Source organism: Apis florea, unplaced genomic scaffold, assembly GCF_048593485.1.
Source record: "Apis florea isolate Af1SG1 unplaced genomic scaffold, ASM4859348v1 contig_3325_pilon, whole genome shotgun sequence".
In the NCBI taxonomy this organism is placed as follows: Eukaryota; Metazoa; Arthropoda; class Insecta; order Hymenoptera; family Apidae; genus Apis; species Apis florea.
The window spans coordinates 253,143-273,632 of record NW_028256738.1 but is presented as its reverse complement, the minus strand read 5'-3'; the positions used below and the strand labels follow the sequence as shown (position 1 = coordinate 273,632).

The following is a 20,490-nucleotide window of genomic DNA, read 5'->3' as shown; positions in this document are numbered from 1 at the left end:
ACGAATACAATGCCTAGAGAGTCCGGCACGGACAACCAACGATATAAATGATATAGAATTACAGATGCGATTACGGTTGCGCGAAAGCTTTTATCGTATATCGATCGTATACCCTCTTACCGGCCTTTGTTTGCATAGCTTTGAAATAAAACGACATTGGCAAAGCGCGTGCACCGATGTACAGGGAGCTCGAAACGCATTTCGAGAGATTTGGCAGTCGGTTATTGAGTAGGTGGTAAAGTTATGTGTCGATAATATTTCCAACTCTGATAGGATGAACAGTTTCAAATGTTTCGTGCATTTATTGCATCATTCGTTCGTGATAAATTCATCTTATAAGGATAGTATTCTCCGGTATTATTTGTCTTTGATATACACACGATATAGCCCCTATGATTTTAAAGCTTGACGTACGAGTATTTCTATTCGCAAAAATCGAGATTACGTTTCTATCAGACTCAATATTTCTACTGTAATGTTTCGGGAGAGTATTTTCAACGTTCCCTATTCTCCGATTCCCACGAGTGAATAAAAAAAAGAGGGATTCTTCCAATTTCGCTTTGTTATTTCGTAGAATCAAATATCCGGTTGCGCTCGGCTCGTAAATACTCGATATAATAGCATCGATGGAAATAGTGGATGTTGTTCACCCCATATATCTTGATACTACTACTCGATAAAGAAAATATACGCGAAGAAATGGAAAATGGCGGCAAAAAACAAAAAAAAAATTCCCCGTGAAAATAAAGAGATACGCGTAATAACGAATCGTGCGTGTTCGATAACGATGCCAATGCATCTCACCGTCTAAATGGAAAAAGTCTGAACCCTCTGATCTACAGCTTATTTCCGCAATTGCACGCGTACGTACACAGTGCCACGAAATAGAAATGGAAATAGAATGGATCTCTTCTTTCTCGATCGTGGTTACCGCATACCTCTCGAGTATCGATCTTGGAAACGCTACGAGCTCGAATGTTGTTCGTTCGTTTTTGCTTGGATTTTCCGCTCGTTAGTTTACGACCGGGCTTGTCGCGAGCTTGCGCTTGGGCGTGAAGGACTTGCGGTAAGCAAGTGGATGGAGGAGACAGTAACGAATTTCAGGGAAAAATCGCTCCGTGGAAACGATTCTTTCGGTGAAATTTACTCGAGGTGATTTTCTTCGGAATCAAAAACGCTGAATCAGCTGAAAGCTTGTAGCTCGGTTTTCCACCATCTTCTTACGATTCTCGATGAAAAAGTTTCCTTCTCTCCAACCAGCGAAAATAGTATTTTCCATGGAAATCCGCCAGATTAGTTCCAACGTTTCTTGAAATTTCTCTTTCCACGATCCGCGTTCATATGGTGGCTGAAATTTCCAGTATATACGCGTAATACGCTCAACGGGGTTAAACAAACATCGGTGAGCGAGCTACGAAGAACGAGTAGGAAGGCGACGGCGGCGGCGGCGTCCTCGCAATTAAAATGAATTCATCGCTGAAAATTTTGCAGAGGAATAATACAACCAATTCTTTCCACGCGTGCCACGCGTTCCATTCTCGTCTACGCGGTGGTCTTTATTAGACTCGCGATCGGACCGTGACCGTCGTAAATCTCGTCACGGTGATGATGGAAAGGGGAAAACGAGAAATGATCAATGATTCTAGGATTCTAATCCCGGACTCGTTCTCGACGCAATTAGTCGGAGGAAACGTTTGTCAACGAATATTAGTAAGAACTCGTATGTTTTACGACACGAAGAACCGTGACCTCGTTATTTGTCGTTATAATCGTCTGGAAATCTCACAAAACGAACGACTTAATAGGTCACCGACCTTATGTTCGATGCAAAAGAAAAAAAAAATGACCCCACGTGTGCTATCCTGATTCGAACCCTCTTCCTCTTAAGTTTTTTTATTTTTCTTCGTGTACGTGAAAATAGAATAGTCATCAAATATGCTCCGCGTTTCTGCACAGTCATATCACCCTTGATCCCCGAAAGTGGATTCTAACTATGGATCCCGACATGCTCGTTGATTTTCGATGACTTGCCTCTTCCAAATGCAGCTTGTTTTCTAAGCATTATCGATCCAGGTATAAGTCCTCGTCGAAATTAAGATTCAGTGCTTGTTTGTTGGTCACTGATGTCATGGTTTGGATCCCGATGAAGACGCACCAGTGTTGGCAAGTCGTGAGAACAATATTTCTATAAGACGCGGCTTGCACTCGAAAGCCTCGCCTAATTATAGGACGAACATTGCCTCTTTGAATCGCGAAACTGATCGATCTAACGAAGAAGAACTTACAAAATAAAGGAGTACCGAGTAATATATTTAAGAAAAATTGTCCAATTACGTTGTATCGGATTACAAACGAAAATTAGAATATTTTGTTCATCTATTATACCATTTACCAAAAAAAGAACAAAAAAAAAAGAAGAGTATCTACACGTGAAATTTTCGATCAATTCGCACGAAAATGTGATTAAAAATCGCATACCAATTAATCGAACGTACGAATCGACAAAACGGAAAAAACAACATTTAAAATGCATACATTTAATTGATCGATATTATCCTATTTTCCTCCACTTTCAAAAGATACAGGGAAGAGAGAATAAAAAGCAATCAGCGATTATTAATATGCATCGACACGAAGATAAACATTTACCCGCGCTCAAGAACATCCCTGTCGCTACGCGGCACGCACAAACGCCGGCGTCGAAATCGCGCGTGCACGCGCGCCCGTATATTTGCACGTAGATCCGCGTGCAAATATGTGCATAGGGTGTGTACGCGCGAGCTTCGTAATTGTGAGCGAACTTATATGCGTACGCGCGATATAATCGCGTTAAAACTATGTCTACGGTGTAAAAAGGGAATGGCGACGCGGCGTGTGTAAACAGGACGATACGAATCAGCGTCGCATTAACTAGTTGTTTGTTCGTTAATCGTGAAAACGCGGAAACTTGCCGCCTCAGTCAGCTTCCACCTTTAATTCCCGCGAAATTGCAGCTCTCTCTATCCTCTCTGTTCTCGAGTTGACCATCGTCGACCACGAAAGCTGGCTTAAAGTCGTTCTCCAAGCCTCGAAACGATAACGGTTCACATTCCCCGTTGAAACAGAGAGCCGGCAATTAAAACACGATGGAACTTCCGGTAAACTCGTGCTGCGCGCCTGTGTCCCAAAGAACTTCCGAGACGGGAAGTCGGCGGGATACAACGGCGAAAACATTAACAGGCGGGACGCATCTCGATGCTTTCGGTTCCGCGAGACACCACGGATTCAGATGGTGAGTATAGCGGTACGTAGTTTCCGGTAAAGTCTATTTTCAGGCAGCAGTAATAACAAGGAATCGATGATGCTTTAACGGTGCGGTGTTCCCGCAACGATCTTCATTGGTGATTTCCACCACGAAATTTGATCGTGATGATCGAATAGTTATCTCCGATTGTGTGTATAAACCGAAAAATTGTGTATTTTTAGCAAGTTTTCTCGACCGCGTTAGGCTGAATAGATTTTTATTTGATGAATACGAATGTTCGATCTCTTTTTTTTCTTTTAATTTTTAAAAATTTCATTCGAGTAACTCCAAGTATCGAAGCTTTCTTGAAACGGTTGCTAATTTTACAAATTCTTCGAGAGTTTTCTAGTTCGTCGAGATATTTTTGCATTTTAATATGAATTTACGATGATGTCGTTTCGTTTGAGAAACACGAGTAGAAAAAAAAAATTGCTTAAATTTGAAATGTAAATCAATCTTATCGATCGTTAATTAATTTCTGATTGAAACGGATCGATTCGGATAGTTTTGCTCGTATTACTTTCACACCAAAAGTTCCAGCCGGGCAAGTTCAAGTCGATTTCAATTAATATGGCTCGATCGATTGTGTCAGCGGAGCGTGTACCGGCTAATTAACGGTTCTGTTTCTACGTTCCGTATAATAACAGTGGTGCGTATGATGTATAATCATCGCAGCTCGATAATCCCCGGTGCTCTTCGAGCAACGTCGCCCGTGGGAAAACGGCTTTTGATATCTTGTCGATATCACGTATCCCAAGCCATGCACCGCGTAGAAACGGCAGAAATCATAGACCAAAATGTTTCGATTATTCGAAGCCTGCCAATAAATACGAGAAAATGCCGACTCGATGATACGATTCGCACAGCGTATCAATTGAAGAATATTCTCGAGCGTTTAACACCGCAACTTTCACAATTTCGCGAATCTCTGTTGGATCTCTCCTCTAAAATTGATATGGTATATTTTTTTTTTTTTTTTTTTTTTTATATAATTATACTATGAAAGGATCGGAAAATTTAATGGAAAAGCAGTGCACGATTGGCATTTAACGTTTCAAGAAAATGAACGATTAGCCAAAGATTCGAATGAAATCGTAAGATCTGAAGTTGACAAGCGAAAAGAAAAGATCGGAAGAGAAGTCTAAATTACGGTCGCGAGAGCATGCACGGCACAACTCGCCCACGATCTCGTTCGAAAGAATAATTATAGGTTTCTCGTACGCGAATGGGTAAGACATGAGATGGTACCGCTGCTGGCGGTAGCGGTGGTTCACGTCAAACCACGCTATCTCGCGCTCACTGAAAAATAAACGAGGAAAGACCGTTTAATGCCGCTTTCGAGCTGTACGCCTCCTACTCGGACGAAGGAGTTACGAGACCTCGCGAACGTTCTTATCTGATATATCCAATACGCGTCCCGTGCATGTACGATATATGCGATATCTCGTTGATGACGGACTGTTATCCTTTTTTCTATCTAATGTAGAACACGATTGATTGTCTTCACCGAGGAATTTATACGTTCGAATATTTTCCATAATGTATGATTAACGCGATCTTTGTTTTTTTTTTCCAAAAATAAAATTTAAATTGAGGATGATCTTGTTAAGACATTGTTATAAATAAATCTGCTCTTTTGCGTGTTGGAAGAATTTAATCGTAGATTTGGAAAAAAAAAAAAGCTAGATTATATTATACGTTGCTTCAGATACAAATTTATTCTTCTCGCTATAAATTCATCAAAGTCGATACGTATGTTTATTGTAAATTGCTTAACAATTAGATAAGTTACGATACGTAAACACGGTATTGCGAAATAATGCATACTTCGCACTGATAATGGCTACTTTCCACCCTGTCGCCGCGCCATTCTTGAACTCTCTTCAATGAAGCCGCGAAGCTACGATATCAACGTATATCGCGAATAATAACTAATTACAATGCGTCGTGTCTCGCGATTCTTCGTAGATGCATATTAAACATACACTCACACAAAGTGAGTGAATGCGTTATCGCTAACCTCACCATCGAGAAAATTCGTCGTGGCGTCGCGGAAGACTGATAAAAGATCGTGTAGCCTATTTTTTCCAAGATTATCTTCTCGAGACGGTCTAAGACCATATACATATAACACAATAGAGAACGTTGTTCTAGTTGGCGTCGTGCGTAAGTTTTTAAGCGTTAAAAATTTATGTACACCCCGCTCGAGGTTGTTGCGCGTATAGATATAACGCATGCATATTATTATTATCGATTCGTTCATTAACACGACATTAGCATCGTTTAGATGCTAATGGTTCCCAACCTGTAAATCGTAAAAACCTCTCGATAACTATTCACATTTACTTTTAAAATTTTCTTCTTCTTCACTAAATGATCGATCGAAAGTTTCAATAATCCCTATCTCGAAAGATAAATTTTTCGAATAAAGATTTATCTTTTAATCTCGCGGCGCTAATTGCGTACTTGTCTAAACAACGCGTATAATAAAAACGAAATTGAATCCTCTAAAAGTCTCGAAGACATTATATCAGAAGGTGTGAAAGAGCATCGATTTACCGATTTTCGAACGATTCGTTCACACTCGATGAACGCGCTGGGTATCAGAACGCGGAACAGGCGTTAACGGGTTTACTTAAGCGTGGAATCACGAACAGTGGAGAAACCACTTCTTCGTTTCACTTTCTAGCCGGTTGAAACGGGCGCGCACGCGAGAGTGCAGTCAACTTCCCTCCGGTCCGGGACGATCGCGACGACAGGCCTTCCATCAAACAAACGGTCGTCGATGGGAACGGCGACCATACACCGCCGCCATTCCCCTTTTCGTCGCTCGTTATTTATACGCGATTCGTGCTCGAGCTTCCTCCTCGAGCCCTTAATCACTCGTTTCTCTGCCTTCGGAACCAGGAAACTACGAGTTTATCCTCTTAATTCTTCAACAACGACAGATATACCCTCGAGAAGGGTCCCCCCGATACCGAGGGATTCCCTCGAGAAAGGGAACGGGAAACGAAAGCGAGCAACGCGATTGCCGGTTATCGTACGCAAAATGGAGAGGGCAAGGCGGAGGAATGGAGGGAACGTGGGGTTGACCGCGCGCGGATGATGATCGTCCGAATGCATCTTTAATTCCACGCACTTATCTCGAAATCAATTTAAATCTTGGCTGTCCGCCTCGGTTCCTATATGGAGAAGGGAACAGCTTTGTCCATGCCGACGTGGATCACCCGCCGTTCTTCTCTCTCCCTTTCTCGTCTCGTGCCGCGTTAGAATAGCATCCGTCCCGCGCCCATAAAGGCCATTGTTGCAGAAAAGGGACCAAGTCGACGACGAAGACGGCAACGATCCGTCGTTTCTCGTACGGCTCATTCAGCATGCAGTTGCCGAGGTTATCGCGCTCCACGGACGTTGATAGAATACGTATCGTTGACTCGGGGTTGCGGTGCGGTGTCAGGCGTCCGTGGCTGTCACTGTGCCTCTAAACTGTCAAGGTCCTCGCAGCGGGACTCGATGCGAATCAACGTCACCGCCTCTCGTTCCGCCCCCGCCTCGTTCGCCACCCTCCTCGCGTGCGCGACTTCTTCGATATCCGCCGATACGGAGAGGTCGAGTCTCCTCTGGACTCTGCGCTTTCGAGTTCGATCGTGCCAAGAGATGGATCTTGGTGGATCTTGAAGTTGGAAGTTTACTTTACTTCGTCCTTCCACCGTGATCGACGCATTCATTCGTTTTGCTTTTATCGAGCAATACGAGGAAATACGATAATAATAATTCCACAAAAATTCGGGAAAAATCTGTTTGCACTCGAGGTTGTGTGAAGGTCGTAACGCTGTTTGCGTTGCGATAAATTACAACGTTATTTGTAACACGTGTCAGATCGTCAGAGATATTTTAAGTAATGGCGTTAGAGACGCCCCACCCTCGTCTAAACGTTACGGATCACTGTTTCTTAATAGAGACTTACGATTAGCCCGATATTGCTGCCATTATCCTCGCATTTTTTTTTTTTGTTTTCTATTTTTAAAGGGAGAGCCGGATTTAATCGATCATGCAATAAACTATTATTCTTTTCATCGATGATCAATGAACGAATCACTACACAATCTTAAAAAAAACCAACGGTTTGACGAACGATTCGTCAACGAAAGATGCAAACGTATTTTTTTTTAATCTCGAATCTTAAGCAATTGCAACGATCGAGAATGGACGAGGCGCCCTTTTATCTCCGTGTTTTCTTTTCGACTATGTTGCACAAGATAAATCGAAAAGTCTTCCTTCTTTCAAAAAAGGTTTGCGTTCAAGGGATTCAAGAATGGAAGACTCGCAGAAAATACGTACAATAGAGAAGATAAGAGCAACTCGGACGAATTTGTCACGTATTTGAAAAAAATATTTGGCGCATAAATCGAACGCTTATAGACGTTGATGTTGTCGTCGCTGCCAGATAATCGGAATCGTGTTTTCATCTCGATCCTAGGCCTCGTTGCATACGACAAAAGTATCGTCGTTAGAGTAAATCATCGATGTAAACAGGAGTCAATGACTCGCAGCTACTCGCACGATCCGCTGCACCACAGTTAAGCGTAACGCGATTGTTAGCGGCAGAAAAGCAGAAACCGCTCGCGCGAATCGACGATCGCCGTTTCTAAGATTAATTTCGAACAGGTCTTTTCATTCCTTCAAGTTATAAAATTCCAAGTTATAAAATTCACGCATAAGAGAAGAAGCAGTGAAAGGTTTTGGAAATGGAACCGAAGTTTCTTTATAAAGAAATTTCTTTAAACAATGGCGCGCGTAAGGCTATTATATAAGCTGGGAAACCGTATAGATTCGATTTTTCACGAATCGTCAAAGAAAAGTGGGTAACGGTTGAAATTGTTTGCCAACCACTTCGTAACTACCGTGTAATCTATTGTTTGATGATTTTACGATCTTGGTGGTTTTACGGCTCGTATGCTCGCTTATAGACGGTTGTCGGTTTGCCTCGTTCTTCGATTTCATTTTCATTTCGCGCCATCACACCTCTGACCGCTCGTAAAGACCGACAGCGCACCATGATCGAAGAAATTCGAACAATGAAATTAAAGCACGATCCAATTGAGACTTTTCACAGTGAGACTAATCATAATGCTTTACGATCGTCACTATTACAAAAACCACTTTAACAACATAATCGTTATTCCTAACGTTTCCGGAAGTTACGCATAAATGTTCATTATGGACACACGTGTTCCATAACGGTTTTCTTCGCTCTGTCGAGAGTCTATCTATCGCCGACATTTCTTTAACGGAAGCTTTAAAATTTTTTACAGGTATAAGAATCATCCGCTCGCTAAAAATCATTTCTCGCACCGTCCAGAATAAACCGAGCATAAAATCTTATCGAAAAGAAAGTTATAATTAAAGATAGCGTCTCTCTCTCTCCCCGATTAGTAGTCCATCCGTTTCTATCGATTCTACCGGACCCCAACGCTCTCGGAAACGAGTAGGGCGACCCTTTTAATAAGATCCGGATAACTACATGGAAATTGACTTAACGAAAACTCGATAATCAAACTAACTGGTATCACGGCGATCACAATTAGTCTTCCTTTTAGTCTTACTTTTCATCGAAATTGCTACGAATAGCACGGAGTCGATAAATGAAGTTCAAGAAAGAAAGAAAGAAAGAAACACGTAGAATTATTGGATTAATAATTCTCTCGTTTTCCCACCCCCGTAAAGAAACGAACGTAATAAACGAACGTAACAAGCAATTGAGTTCGATAGAGAGAGGAGAGGGGGGAAAAAAAAGCGGCGGAATGGGATCTCGGAGATAGATTGAACGAGACGACGACTGGTGCATTCGGAGCGTCGCGTGACGCGCGCAAATCAGCGGAAACGCGGCGAACATGTGCGTACATAATGAGCTTAATTGTAAGCCTCCGTGAAAAAGAAAAGTCTCCGGACGAGAATTACGAGGTGGTCGAAGGCGCCACGCTCGGAGCGGACTTACGGCCCTTAGACCTCTCCCATCCGACTTATGAATAGTACTCGTTGTACGTGAGTGGATCGCGTTTATTGCTGCCGTCCACGGCAATTCTATCTTCGGTGCCGAGATGGGATCGCTTCGTTGCGAACCTCTCGATATATATTCGAAATAAATCGATCGGGACACGCGCGCGCACACAGGCGCGAGCGGCCGTCACGCTCGGCCTGAAACAGCTGATCCGTAATTAAACGATATATAACCTCGCTCTCAAAGATGCGTTTCATTGCCCCTGAATGACGACCAAATGAAATTTCATCTACGTTCCTATTTCGCCTTCGATTCGAGCCGCTTTCTTTTCTTTCGCTCTCGACGCCGTTCGACGACTTATACAGCCGTCAAAAAGACCAATAAAACTCGAATCATGGACGCTCGCTGACGTTAATTAACAAGCGACGACTACCGCGTAATCGTCGATCCGTTCAACCGTACATCGATGACGCGGCTCGATACGTCCTTAGATTTCTTCCAGGCATTCGATAACGGAGATCCACTCAAACGTACCAGGCAACAGCGCCTGGTATCGTCGCCATGAATTTCGAACGGAAACGCATCGGTTGGCAAATGATCGATCATCCTACGTCATCGAGAACGAACGAACAACCGGTCGGTCGGTTGGACACCGATTAACAGTACTCTATAAGTGAGTACTTGAAGCAGCGGCGTGGCAGGGACGTTAGGGGGCGTTGTATACGTTGCTCGAAGGGACAGAGGGATAAGGGAAGAGGAAGGAAGAGGGCAGGGCATCTACGTAACGCGTAGAAATGCATTTTTCCCCACGGCATCGGTAACGCTTTGCGTTGTCGCGGTGAAGATCAAAGTGGGAGGTAGATCGCGGGTTGAACGCCAACTGCCCTTCATATTCTTAACACGCTCGCCGACTAATGCATTTTTATTTGTTTTTCCATTCATTCCACAGTTCCTTGGCGCGCGATCTCCTATTTTTCCGACCAAGATGCCTTCTCTCCCCAACCTTCGTCACGTAAATAATCGATATTCCAGTCGACTTCGCGGTTCGCACCTCGGAGATCCGTTGATGGCCTTTCTGGTTCGCTTAATGGGCTCGTGTCCAGATATAAAAAGCTCCATGGGTGCAAGTTTTACGTGTCCACGGGGATCGTATAATGACATATATACGCGAATATTATGCATGCTACGTAAATTCACGATCGTTCGCGAAAGAAATTAACGAAAAATTTGGCGAAGAATTTACGAATCTTTATACCACGACGATATTATAAACATTTCTCTTCATTATTCGAGCGTAAATTATCGAGATATTTAACGAAGAGAAGAACAATTTGTCGAGTACGAAACACGATAATTCAAAGGAAAGTGTTCGCAACTGTTAAGTGACAGGGTTGAGGGGAAAAAAGCAGGTGGCCGTCGTCTGTGATGTCTGCGAAAATCGTCAGGATCGAAGTGGACGATTCGGAGAGGGGAGAGAGAAAAAAAAAAGAAAAGAAAAAAAAAAAAAGGGACGAGCATAATTATCGACGAGTAGGACGTCGCGACGAAAAGTTTTCAAGGCGAGCAAAAACTTTCTCGACCGACAAGTCGGACGAGTCGTATTTTTCAGTCACCGCGTATTATCACAGACATACATGCATACACACGCGAGACCCTGGCAAACTCGACTACACAACCAACATACCATGCGTAATGTATACCGCATGTGACGCGCGGAAGGGACGCGTATAATCGCACGCGTACGTCTAGACTCGATATAATTACCCTACACGTTACAGATTGCTTATTGTCCGCATCGCTGCTTCTTCCTTCTCGCTTTTTTCCATCCTCCTTGGCCCTTTTTCGGGGCCGATCCACCCCACGACCCAGGGGATTAGTGTCACAGAGAGTGATACATGAGTTACTTTCACGCTTTTCAGTGATGACTACGCGCGCTGCCAGACGTCGGTCGGTGCTTTGAGAATCTACATCTGGGAATTCCGTGCCACGGTCGCTCGGAAATCGCGTTATTCGAGTTAATACGTATCCAGCTTAATCACGAACACGTGAAATATTTTAATACAATTGAACGAATACGAGAAACTAGCCATATAAGCGTTGTAAGAAAACGATCGAGAAAAGCGTATTGAGAATGAATATAATAATCGATGGAAACGATGGAAAAGTAAAACGGGCGGATAAAAATAAAGATTAAACCGAGAAATTAACGAGTTATAAGGTCCACACGATAAAGTAAAAGTTTCTCAACACAGGCGGAAAATTCAACCGCTTGCCATGGCCGATCAGTAATCGAAACCGGTAATTATGCGCGGACATTGGCATGCATGCCGTACGAAGAAGACTGCGCGGATAACAAGGGACCCTCTGCCCGAAGCATCGAAAGTAACGAGGGCAACGATTGATGTCCGTTCATTCGGTACGATGTATATTGAGAATTATTACGAGGTGTCTGTATTAAAATAAACTGCCGATATATACGTACGGTACGGTACGGCACGAGGAAGAGAGACGACTTATCGAGGAGGCGATCGTGTTTCGACTGTTCTCCGTTTTCTTTTTCTTCTTAATTCCACATATTTTTTCTTTTTTTCTTTCTTTTTCATTTTTCCTTCACAGTAAACCGCACACGCTCGCGGTCACGAGATTCTCGATACAAATCGCGTACAAATTTCGCGTCGCGCTCGATGCTATTTGCTCGTTTGAGTATCGCGTTCCAGGTTAAACGGTTTAACCGATGGATTATTGGATTATTAAAGAAGCCCTCGAGAAAATTTTTAAATATTTTTCTCCTTTTATATAAACGTCGATCGTGAAACGGTTTGTATTTTCTCTCTCCTGTTGGTCCAGACATCAGATTGAGAAATAAATATTAATCAAGATCGGTTGTGAAACGGAAATACGAAGCTTGGGGGGCATATGGGGCATAAATATTATACCCGGACGACAGTTTTTAAAATATATGTACAGAAAAGGCTGATAACCGGAATCGTTTAGCTGTCGCAACGATCCATTTCTAATCGCGACATCGAGCACTTCGATTACGTATTTCATCGGGTCACAATAATGCTCCGTGTCCCCCCCCTTCCCCCAGTATAAGAGTGAAATTCTTCGACTCGAGTTCGATCCGGAATATTCTACGGTTTCACGTTTCCAAGGCGATATCGCGTAAAATTTTTAAACAAAACCGAAGACCCCCGGATACCGCGCCCCAAGCGTTTGCACGAGCGTCATTTGCAGTTGAATATCCGTTAAATAACATTACACACGAGCCAAAAACTGTTCTTTAAACAGTGGATATATATTTTTCACGACGGGCGACGATTGACGATCGTTGATCGGTGAGAAAATCTAAGCTAATATTTCAGAAATCTAATACGTCTCATTCTCACGTATCTTTCGACGCAGAGATCGAGAGAGTTCGACACGCTTCACCAACATCCGACCCACGTGTTTGTATTGGTATATAAATAACGGTTGAAATTTTTGTACAAAAATATCGGCACGTTTTCACACTTACCCGAAATTCTTGACAGGGATGTTGACGCGTCGTGGCGCGCATCTTTGGCGCCGCGGAACTTCTGCGGGACACCGCGGCGACCGATCATTTCTCGATTTTCGTGAACGATCCATGAAGATTTGCTCCGAGGCTCAGGCCATCCTGCGCATGAGAAACGTCGCGAATACGTTAAAGGCAAATCTCATTACCGGCTGAATGATATAGAGCGTAAGAAAGAAAGCAACGCAACAAATCACCAGTGTGTACCCCGCGTGGAAACTCGAGGGACGTCTTTAGACCGACCGGTTAAGCTTGATCGCCTTAAGTCCTAGACTCCGCGGTCTTTTACCTTCTTTCTTTCTCTCTCTGTCTCATTGTGTAATAAACTCTTGCCGCGCGATCGATAAAGCGTTCAATAATTCTATCTCACACCCGTGTTTTCTTTTCCTTCCAGGTCTCGATGCCCACGTCGAAAACGATCGATGAAAACGGTCGTGGAATCGCGAATGATCGTGCGATCGTTCAACGAGAAAACACGAGATCCGCATAGTCGATGACTTTCCTCGTTTTGTGGAACAAAAAAAAAAAAAAAATATTATTTCGAATCGGTGGAAACGTTTACAAAAAGAACGATGAATTATGTATGTGGAGTAACGCGTCACGAAGTTAGAAAAGAAATAGGCTGATATATTTTCTAGTTGTGTGTTTATTCGTTTTTATGCAGAAGACGATCGAGGGATCGTTCGAAGTTATTCAAAAACTGAAAAAAAAAAAATCGAGTTACAAAAGTATGAAGATAAAAATCGCGGAAAGATAATTTACAAGACGATATATTGCGTCACTAATTGGCGAACGGTTGAATAAGGAAGCATCTTTATTCACGATTTCTTGTGTACGAAGAGCGTACGCGTTTCGCTGTATGAACAGCTGTGAAAAATGCGTCTCGTCTCGCGTTCTTGCGCGGCGATTGAAACGCGGCAATTCTACGAGTGAACGAGTGAAAAATTAATATCGTAAATACATCGTAAATCCATAGACGCGTTCGATTCGACGAAATAATTTTTTTCGTTCTCTTCGTCATTTTCTTATCAAAAACTTTCGTACATTCGTTGATCTCACGATTTCTGGCAAGAGAATAAAATATTTTTTTTCGAAACTTCTTTTTAAACAAAGTTTCGAAGTATCGAGAAACAACTTCATTCACGATAATCGTCAATTCCGTGATTTTATGTCATAATAATTGACACGAAATACGTTCGAGTTTCCACACGATAAAGTTCCCATGAACAACCACGATTAAAAAAGGAAAGAAAATTGAACAAACACTTCGACATACCGTCGTGCACTTCATCTAATCCCATTCAGTAGGAGTAGCAGGTGAACTCGCGGGCTCACTACACGTGGCACACATTTCCCAAGAAACACGAGCCGCTCGCGGGTGAAAAGAAAACAAAAAGAAAAGAGAAAAAAACCTTGATCGCGATTGATACTCTCTCTCTCTCTCTCTCTCTCTCTCTCCCCTGTCCCTCTCTCTCTACACCCGATAAAAACAAAATATCGAGAGAAAATTAAATGGAACGACAACACGCGTGGACCGATTCCCGCGTTCGATTCGTCCGTGAAACCAATTTCCTTGGAAACCGCACACTGACTAACCTCGACACGAATGCACCGCACGACGCGTTTCCTCCGTTCGTGGAAAATCGTGGAGAGAAAACGTGAGGAGAGAGAATCGGTGTTGGCGCGCGATCATCGAGCGCGGAAACTCCGAGGAGGAAAGCCGAGAGCGGACTCACGTTTGCGCGCTCACGGGTTGGCGCAGCCGCGACGGGAATGATAGTGGCGAAAGTGGGAGACCCTCCGGGAAATATATAGGTCCGCAGGGTGGTGGTGGATCCGAGGAGGAAGGAGGCGGAGGTCCGTCGACGCATCCCTCGGCGCCTGTGTGCACGCACACGCGCCACCACGCACGTGTTCACGCACGATGCAAGGCACATGCACCAGCCGGTACACGGAGGAGAGCCGCATCCCCGAGAAAACGGATCGAAAAAGAAAAAGAGTCACGGGTGCTCTCCTTTTTCGGGACACTTTTAGTCGCGTAAGAATATCGACGAGGACCTTGAAGCGGATATTTTTGATAGTTTCTGAAACATTATCCGTTACGTATCCAAAAGAAATTTCAATCTCCGTGTTTCAAGAATTGGGTACTACTACTACTACTATCTTGAGAAGCAAATACAATAGGAGAATTCGTTTTCGACGATTTTTGACGTGAATTGATAAATGATGCAAAAGATAAAAATTTCCGATTGTTTTTTGAAAATGAAGGAGAGCGAAAAATGCTGCAAGATTTTCCAATTCGTTTTTCTCTCGATTCAAGGAATTTCTGCTCGAGGTTTCACATTCTGTTATTAATTATTAGTAAATTATTCCTATTACGTTAATAATAAGTTGTTGCTATTTTAACGAGACAAAAATATGCCTCTCAACCGTGATGTCACGTGTTATCATGTGCAACGTAATACTATATAATTTTATGTTACGTGATATTTATGTATTTCTATACATTCTACCTTTGCTATTTTATGTAATAAGAATGCAGATCCGGTTTTGAATATAAAAAAAAACTTTTTTTTATTCTATGAAAACAACAATAAATCGATAGATTATATATTTTTTAATTTCTTTGAAACAATGGATCTGCTCTCCCCCTTGCTGCAAGATCTTTACATTTTGCCCGCTTTGATAGATTCTATGATACCGGAATGATTTAAGATCCTATTGCATTTGCGCGTCATTTACGTGTAACGAGTCGAAATCCTACGGATACAATCGAAGATCGAACGTAGTAGTACGATAGGTGGATTTTGAAAGGAAAGATTTCCAAGGGATGCTCTTAGCACTTGATTCTTGCACTTCGATCGTGCATCCTCTTAGGCTTAATTATTCGCACTTACGTGCAAAACGCTTCTGCACAAACGATGCATAAGAAAAGAAATTTTTCCTCTCAAGAATTATAAGCATAATTCATCGACAACGATTTCTTACTCACTCGCTCTGGTCGAATATGAAAGTCTTCGCGATGAAGCAACGATAAGAAGAGGGTAGATATACATACGCGAAACAAACGTCTCGAAATAACTGACACTATTCTGACAGTTTCTCTATCGCCGGTTCAACGAACCGCGAGCATAGGTTTGTACGAATACTCGTAAAATTTAGCCTGAGATTGCGTTAGCGGTTTTTCTTCGGATATCGATGTAACGGTGCAACGGGCGTACTACCGTGGATATTCCATTCGTGGACAGCGTGACGCCCTGAAGCCACGCGCGATTCTGCTCTCCTCCTTGTTTCCGCTTTCCATTTTTAGCTCTCGCATTCACGCGTCGCGAATCGATCGCGAGACATTTCGTCGATCGACCAAGCGCATCGCGAGAGTCGTAAGTGCCGCGACAAATCGAGTCTGCATAGTAGAACGGTGTCGCGGAAGAAAAAAAAAAAAAGAAGAAGTAGAAACTCTTTTCTCTAGTCTACTATTGAAACCGACAACTGGGCGAAAAAACGTTCTTCCGAGAAAATCTTCTGGGTTACCAGTCTCCTCGCGTTGGCCGACGAACTATGGATCTCCGCGTTTCTTTTGACTCGCGTGATTCTTAAGCAGGCGTTTCTTATCAGTACGGTCAAAAGTGTTAGATGAGTGAAAAAGTTTTGTCTCTTCTCGTGTGATTCATAAATAGCATCTTTTTTTTTTTTTTTTTTTTAACGATTACATTAAAACTTAACATTATGTATTTCGATAATATGTAAAGTACCGATGGCCTTTTCCAACGATCGAAGCGCGCGAAGATGTATGTGCATGTTTATCTAGCTTGAATTTTTTAAACGACTTGCGCGAACTTCATCGACTCTGATGGCCAACAATTCTTAGCAGAAGTCATTAGTCAAGTTAAGAAGTAGATGGGTAAATTCATAGAAATAGAATGTACAACGCGTAGACGTATAAAAAAATAAATGAAAACGTTTGTACACTTGTTATAACCCCCTGTTATGTAAAAACCGAATAGAATATTTGCACCTGTTCAAAGCTGATGCAATCGGTATGCGACGATATCGATTAAATACCTTCTCCTACTACATTTTGCTAAAAAATTATCCAAGGCTTGTCGTTTATTGCCGTGAGTCGCGTATCTCAATAGCTGTAACTTTGACACGCGATAAAAACGCGCGAGGAAAACTCGCGTAACCGGTAAATAAAATCGTGAAACGTCTCTTCCAACCGTTTCCTTTTTTTCAACTGTAGAATCGTCGTCTGGTCGAGAAGATATGCGCGAATGTTCTGTCCACTGACCAACCGACGAATCGAGAACGAGAACTCGCTTTCTCGCGATGCGCACGAGACATTAGTTTGGCGCCAGCGAATCGTTCGCGCAGCTCCAGCAAAATGTATTATCCTAAACTGGATATCCAACGTTTCATCGCGCAAACATCGAACAAACAAGGGTTAATTATCTTTCAACCGGATACGAAAGATCGGAGCGCAGTCGGCGATCATCGTGGCGCGCTCGTTCTGTTTGCCCACGTTAAATATGTATTTATTAAAATATACCGGGTATAATTCATTAATTTCGACAAACAGCATCGGTTCGATTCTACTTGCGCAGAATCGGCTTTAAATAATTTCGGTACGGATGCACCGTGGCTGCCTACCAACTCAAAGTAAATACGCGTTCAATGACGATTCAAGGAACGTTCTTGACGAGATTATGTATTTTTTTTATCGCTGCCTCGTTTTAATATGCAGCACACGCTCGGAATATAACCGATATAATTGCTCTTTTATGCGAAATCCATCAATACCGGGAGACGCGTCCTCCGTATCTCTCGAGACACGCCGAAAACTAACAAGAATAAGCCAATTATGGAAATGACGAAAAGGGATCGTCGATAAAGCGTCTCCATTTCTCCTTCGTTCGTAATATGTTATTCATTCGAACGAATTCGTTCGCATTAACGCGTGTAAGAGTCTGCGATCGCGACAGTAACAAAATCGTATTAATTAATTTATGCGACATTGTTTCGCGATCCGTACAATGTTCTAAACCTTGGAAGAATTTATTACGAGTGTTCTATTCTCGACGATTCGGTGGAACGATGCCTCTAAGTGAAATTAAACTCTCGATTCACCGTCGATCAATTAAAATCTTGCACAATCCAATTATCCGAATCATAGAAGAAATCGTGGAAGAAGGTTGAATAATCGTTAGAAAATGACCGATATTATCTATCCTCTATTATTAATCTTATAGCAATATTTTATGCTTTACGTTAAATCCGAACAATTATATCATACGCTTTTATACGTAATTTCAAAATTCTCAACACATTCCATCAAGAATGAACACGTGTGTCCGGGACACACTTGCGACGAGCAGTGGACGAGTATAAGTTCCACTAAGAAAATGAACGAGTAATAACAATACTACGGTTAGACTAATGGATCGATCCAATATGCTTTTCCGTTTATTATTTCGCGTGGAGGCGCATTCGACCACCGTGCGAGTTGCCGATTACGGATGTCAACGTGAACAACGGGCCGTGCTAAGTAATCAGCACGGCCGCTTGATCGGCCGCCATGCCCTCCGGTCATTTTATTATTTGCCGAGATTCGTTCGAAGAATAACACGCGCGTTGCTCGTCCACGATGGAACACGCGCTGTGCAATTCCGCCCCATCGACTCGACCGCTCGCTTCGCAATTTACCGCGAATTCCGAGCACTAACAGCTACCGGTTGTGTGTGTATTACATTTCGTATTTATCGTATTATATTATCGTATTACGTTTTCATATCGGCAACTAACCACGTAAATCCGATCATTCTCAGATTTCTAAGGTTATTAGAAGTCGTTGGAATTTCAAGATTGTTTCTCTTCAGCGTCCTGCGTTGGATCTTATTCATCATCACTCGGGAGAACTTTGTCTCGTGTCGTGCTTTGTTGTTCTCGATTTCATTATAATCGAACGTCTTTTAGAAAAATATTGAAAAAGCTTTGACAAATTATTTTTCATTACGATCCGAATAATTATTCGAATAAATTGAATAATAATGAAGCGATAAAAATGCTTTTGAAAGAAATATCATAATACGATCCATAATTTAATAAAACAATGATTTTTATATAAATGATTGCAAACAAAAGCTTTGTTACAACGATATATAATCCTCCCGAAAATTACTTCACGATTCTCTTTGAACTCGAGACCCATAAATTGGGAACACTGAATCACGGTATTGACAATGATCGATAGTAATTAAACGATCGTTTGAATTTTACAAGGAAGTTAATGAAACGTTTCGCGGTACGAGTCAAACGATGATTCGTGCAAACGTAAAATAAAAAGGAAAAAAAAAAAAGAGCAGAGTTAGTAAAGGGTGAACGAAGCGATAAAGTGGATGCAAGACGCGCGTAACAACGAGTAGTTATTGCCTCGTGAAGCACGCGTTGAATGTTGGCCCAATGGCCCCTTAACTGGTTATATCATACTGTTTCGGGCTGTTTCTCTTCCCGTTCCAACCTCCGTCAACATTTACATACACAGGGTGTGCGTGTTTCGAACGATAAGTCACGGCATACAGCGTAGGAACAAAAGGAAGTGGCCTGATAGGAGTCGAAACGATGTCATTCTCTGTTCTGAATGAAAAGATTTCCCTTTCATGAATGAAGAGACACACTCGAACGATTATCCGTTATACAAGGATAAGAGCAACTCTTGAGAATATCGCGGACAGAATTCGATTAGATTTTTCTTTCGATCGTCGTATGAGAAACGCGTAAAGCATCGTTAAACCGTGGCTGACGATCATTACTACTGAACCAGTGAAACTTGTAGAAAAACTAACTGGTTGCGACTCCCATTAACCTCCTTGAGAGAAACTTATGATCGTTGAGTTGGCAGTGTCGGCTAGCACGGTTATTAACATTTTCAACGACGCTAAAACCATTCTCTATCCATCATGTCAATATATACTGTATACTTAACGAGATGGTAATTAATCAATGGTCAAACAGATATTTCCTATTCAGAAACGATACACTGTTTTCGCAGCAAATCCATTCGAACTTTACTGTTTAATCCATCTTGTCACGCAAAATCGAGACAGACGGAAAGGAAAAGTGTTGACAGACAGTTGGACCGAGAGAAGAAAAGAGGAGGAAACGCGTCTCGTATATCTACGAACGAGAAATGGGTCCCCTGTTCCAACGCTTATTTTTCTTCCCCCTCTCTTTTCCTTTTGTCGTTCTTCCTTTTTGGCGAAGCACGACCCTGCTCAACGCTTCGTCGAATTATACGCCATGACCTATAATTTGGACACTATTTCACATGCCATAAGCATGCAATCACGAAAAGGTGTTCCCTTTTGTAAGTGGTTCCACCTAGATGAAGAATTTATCGGCTAACAGCCCTTCCACGAGATTATAATACACGGTATACGTATGATCCGATCGGATCTGCGTGCAGTCGACGATCGCGTCATAATGCACCCAAGCAACTTTCTTCCTTCACCCATCCATCCTTCCTTTACTTATATACCCACACCCCGCATCCCGACGCCGCCGTCACTTTTATTTTCTTTCCCTCCGTTGACCTCTCTCCGGTGTAAAATTTCCATGACTTCACGTAACGCCGACGAGGAAACACTTTGTTATTCAAAT

The 20,490-nt window shown here is 42.4% G+C and overlaps 1 protein-coding gene across 2 annotated transcripts in view; it reads right to left on the bottom strand.

Annotated features, from left to right (window-relative positions):
- LOC100869480 (thrombospondin type-1 domain-containing protein 4) overlaps positions 1-14,628 on the bottom strand; it is a 40,469-nt gene extending 25,841 nt beyond the window's left edge. For both annotated transcript variants that reach the window (XM_003697256.4, XM_086911538.1), the window contains exons 1-2: positions 14,114-14,628; positions 12,799-12,939 (exon numbers count right to left, since the gene is read on the bottom strand). In XM_003697256.4, the coding sequence (XP_003697304.2) occupies positions 12,799-12,911 (113 nt within the window). In that variant the 5' untranslated portion in view covers positions 12,912-12,939; positions 14,114-14,628. The remainder of the gene's footprint in view (positions 1-12,798; positions 12,940-14,113) is intronic.
- Positions 14,629-20,490: the final 5,862 nt, after the last annotated feature.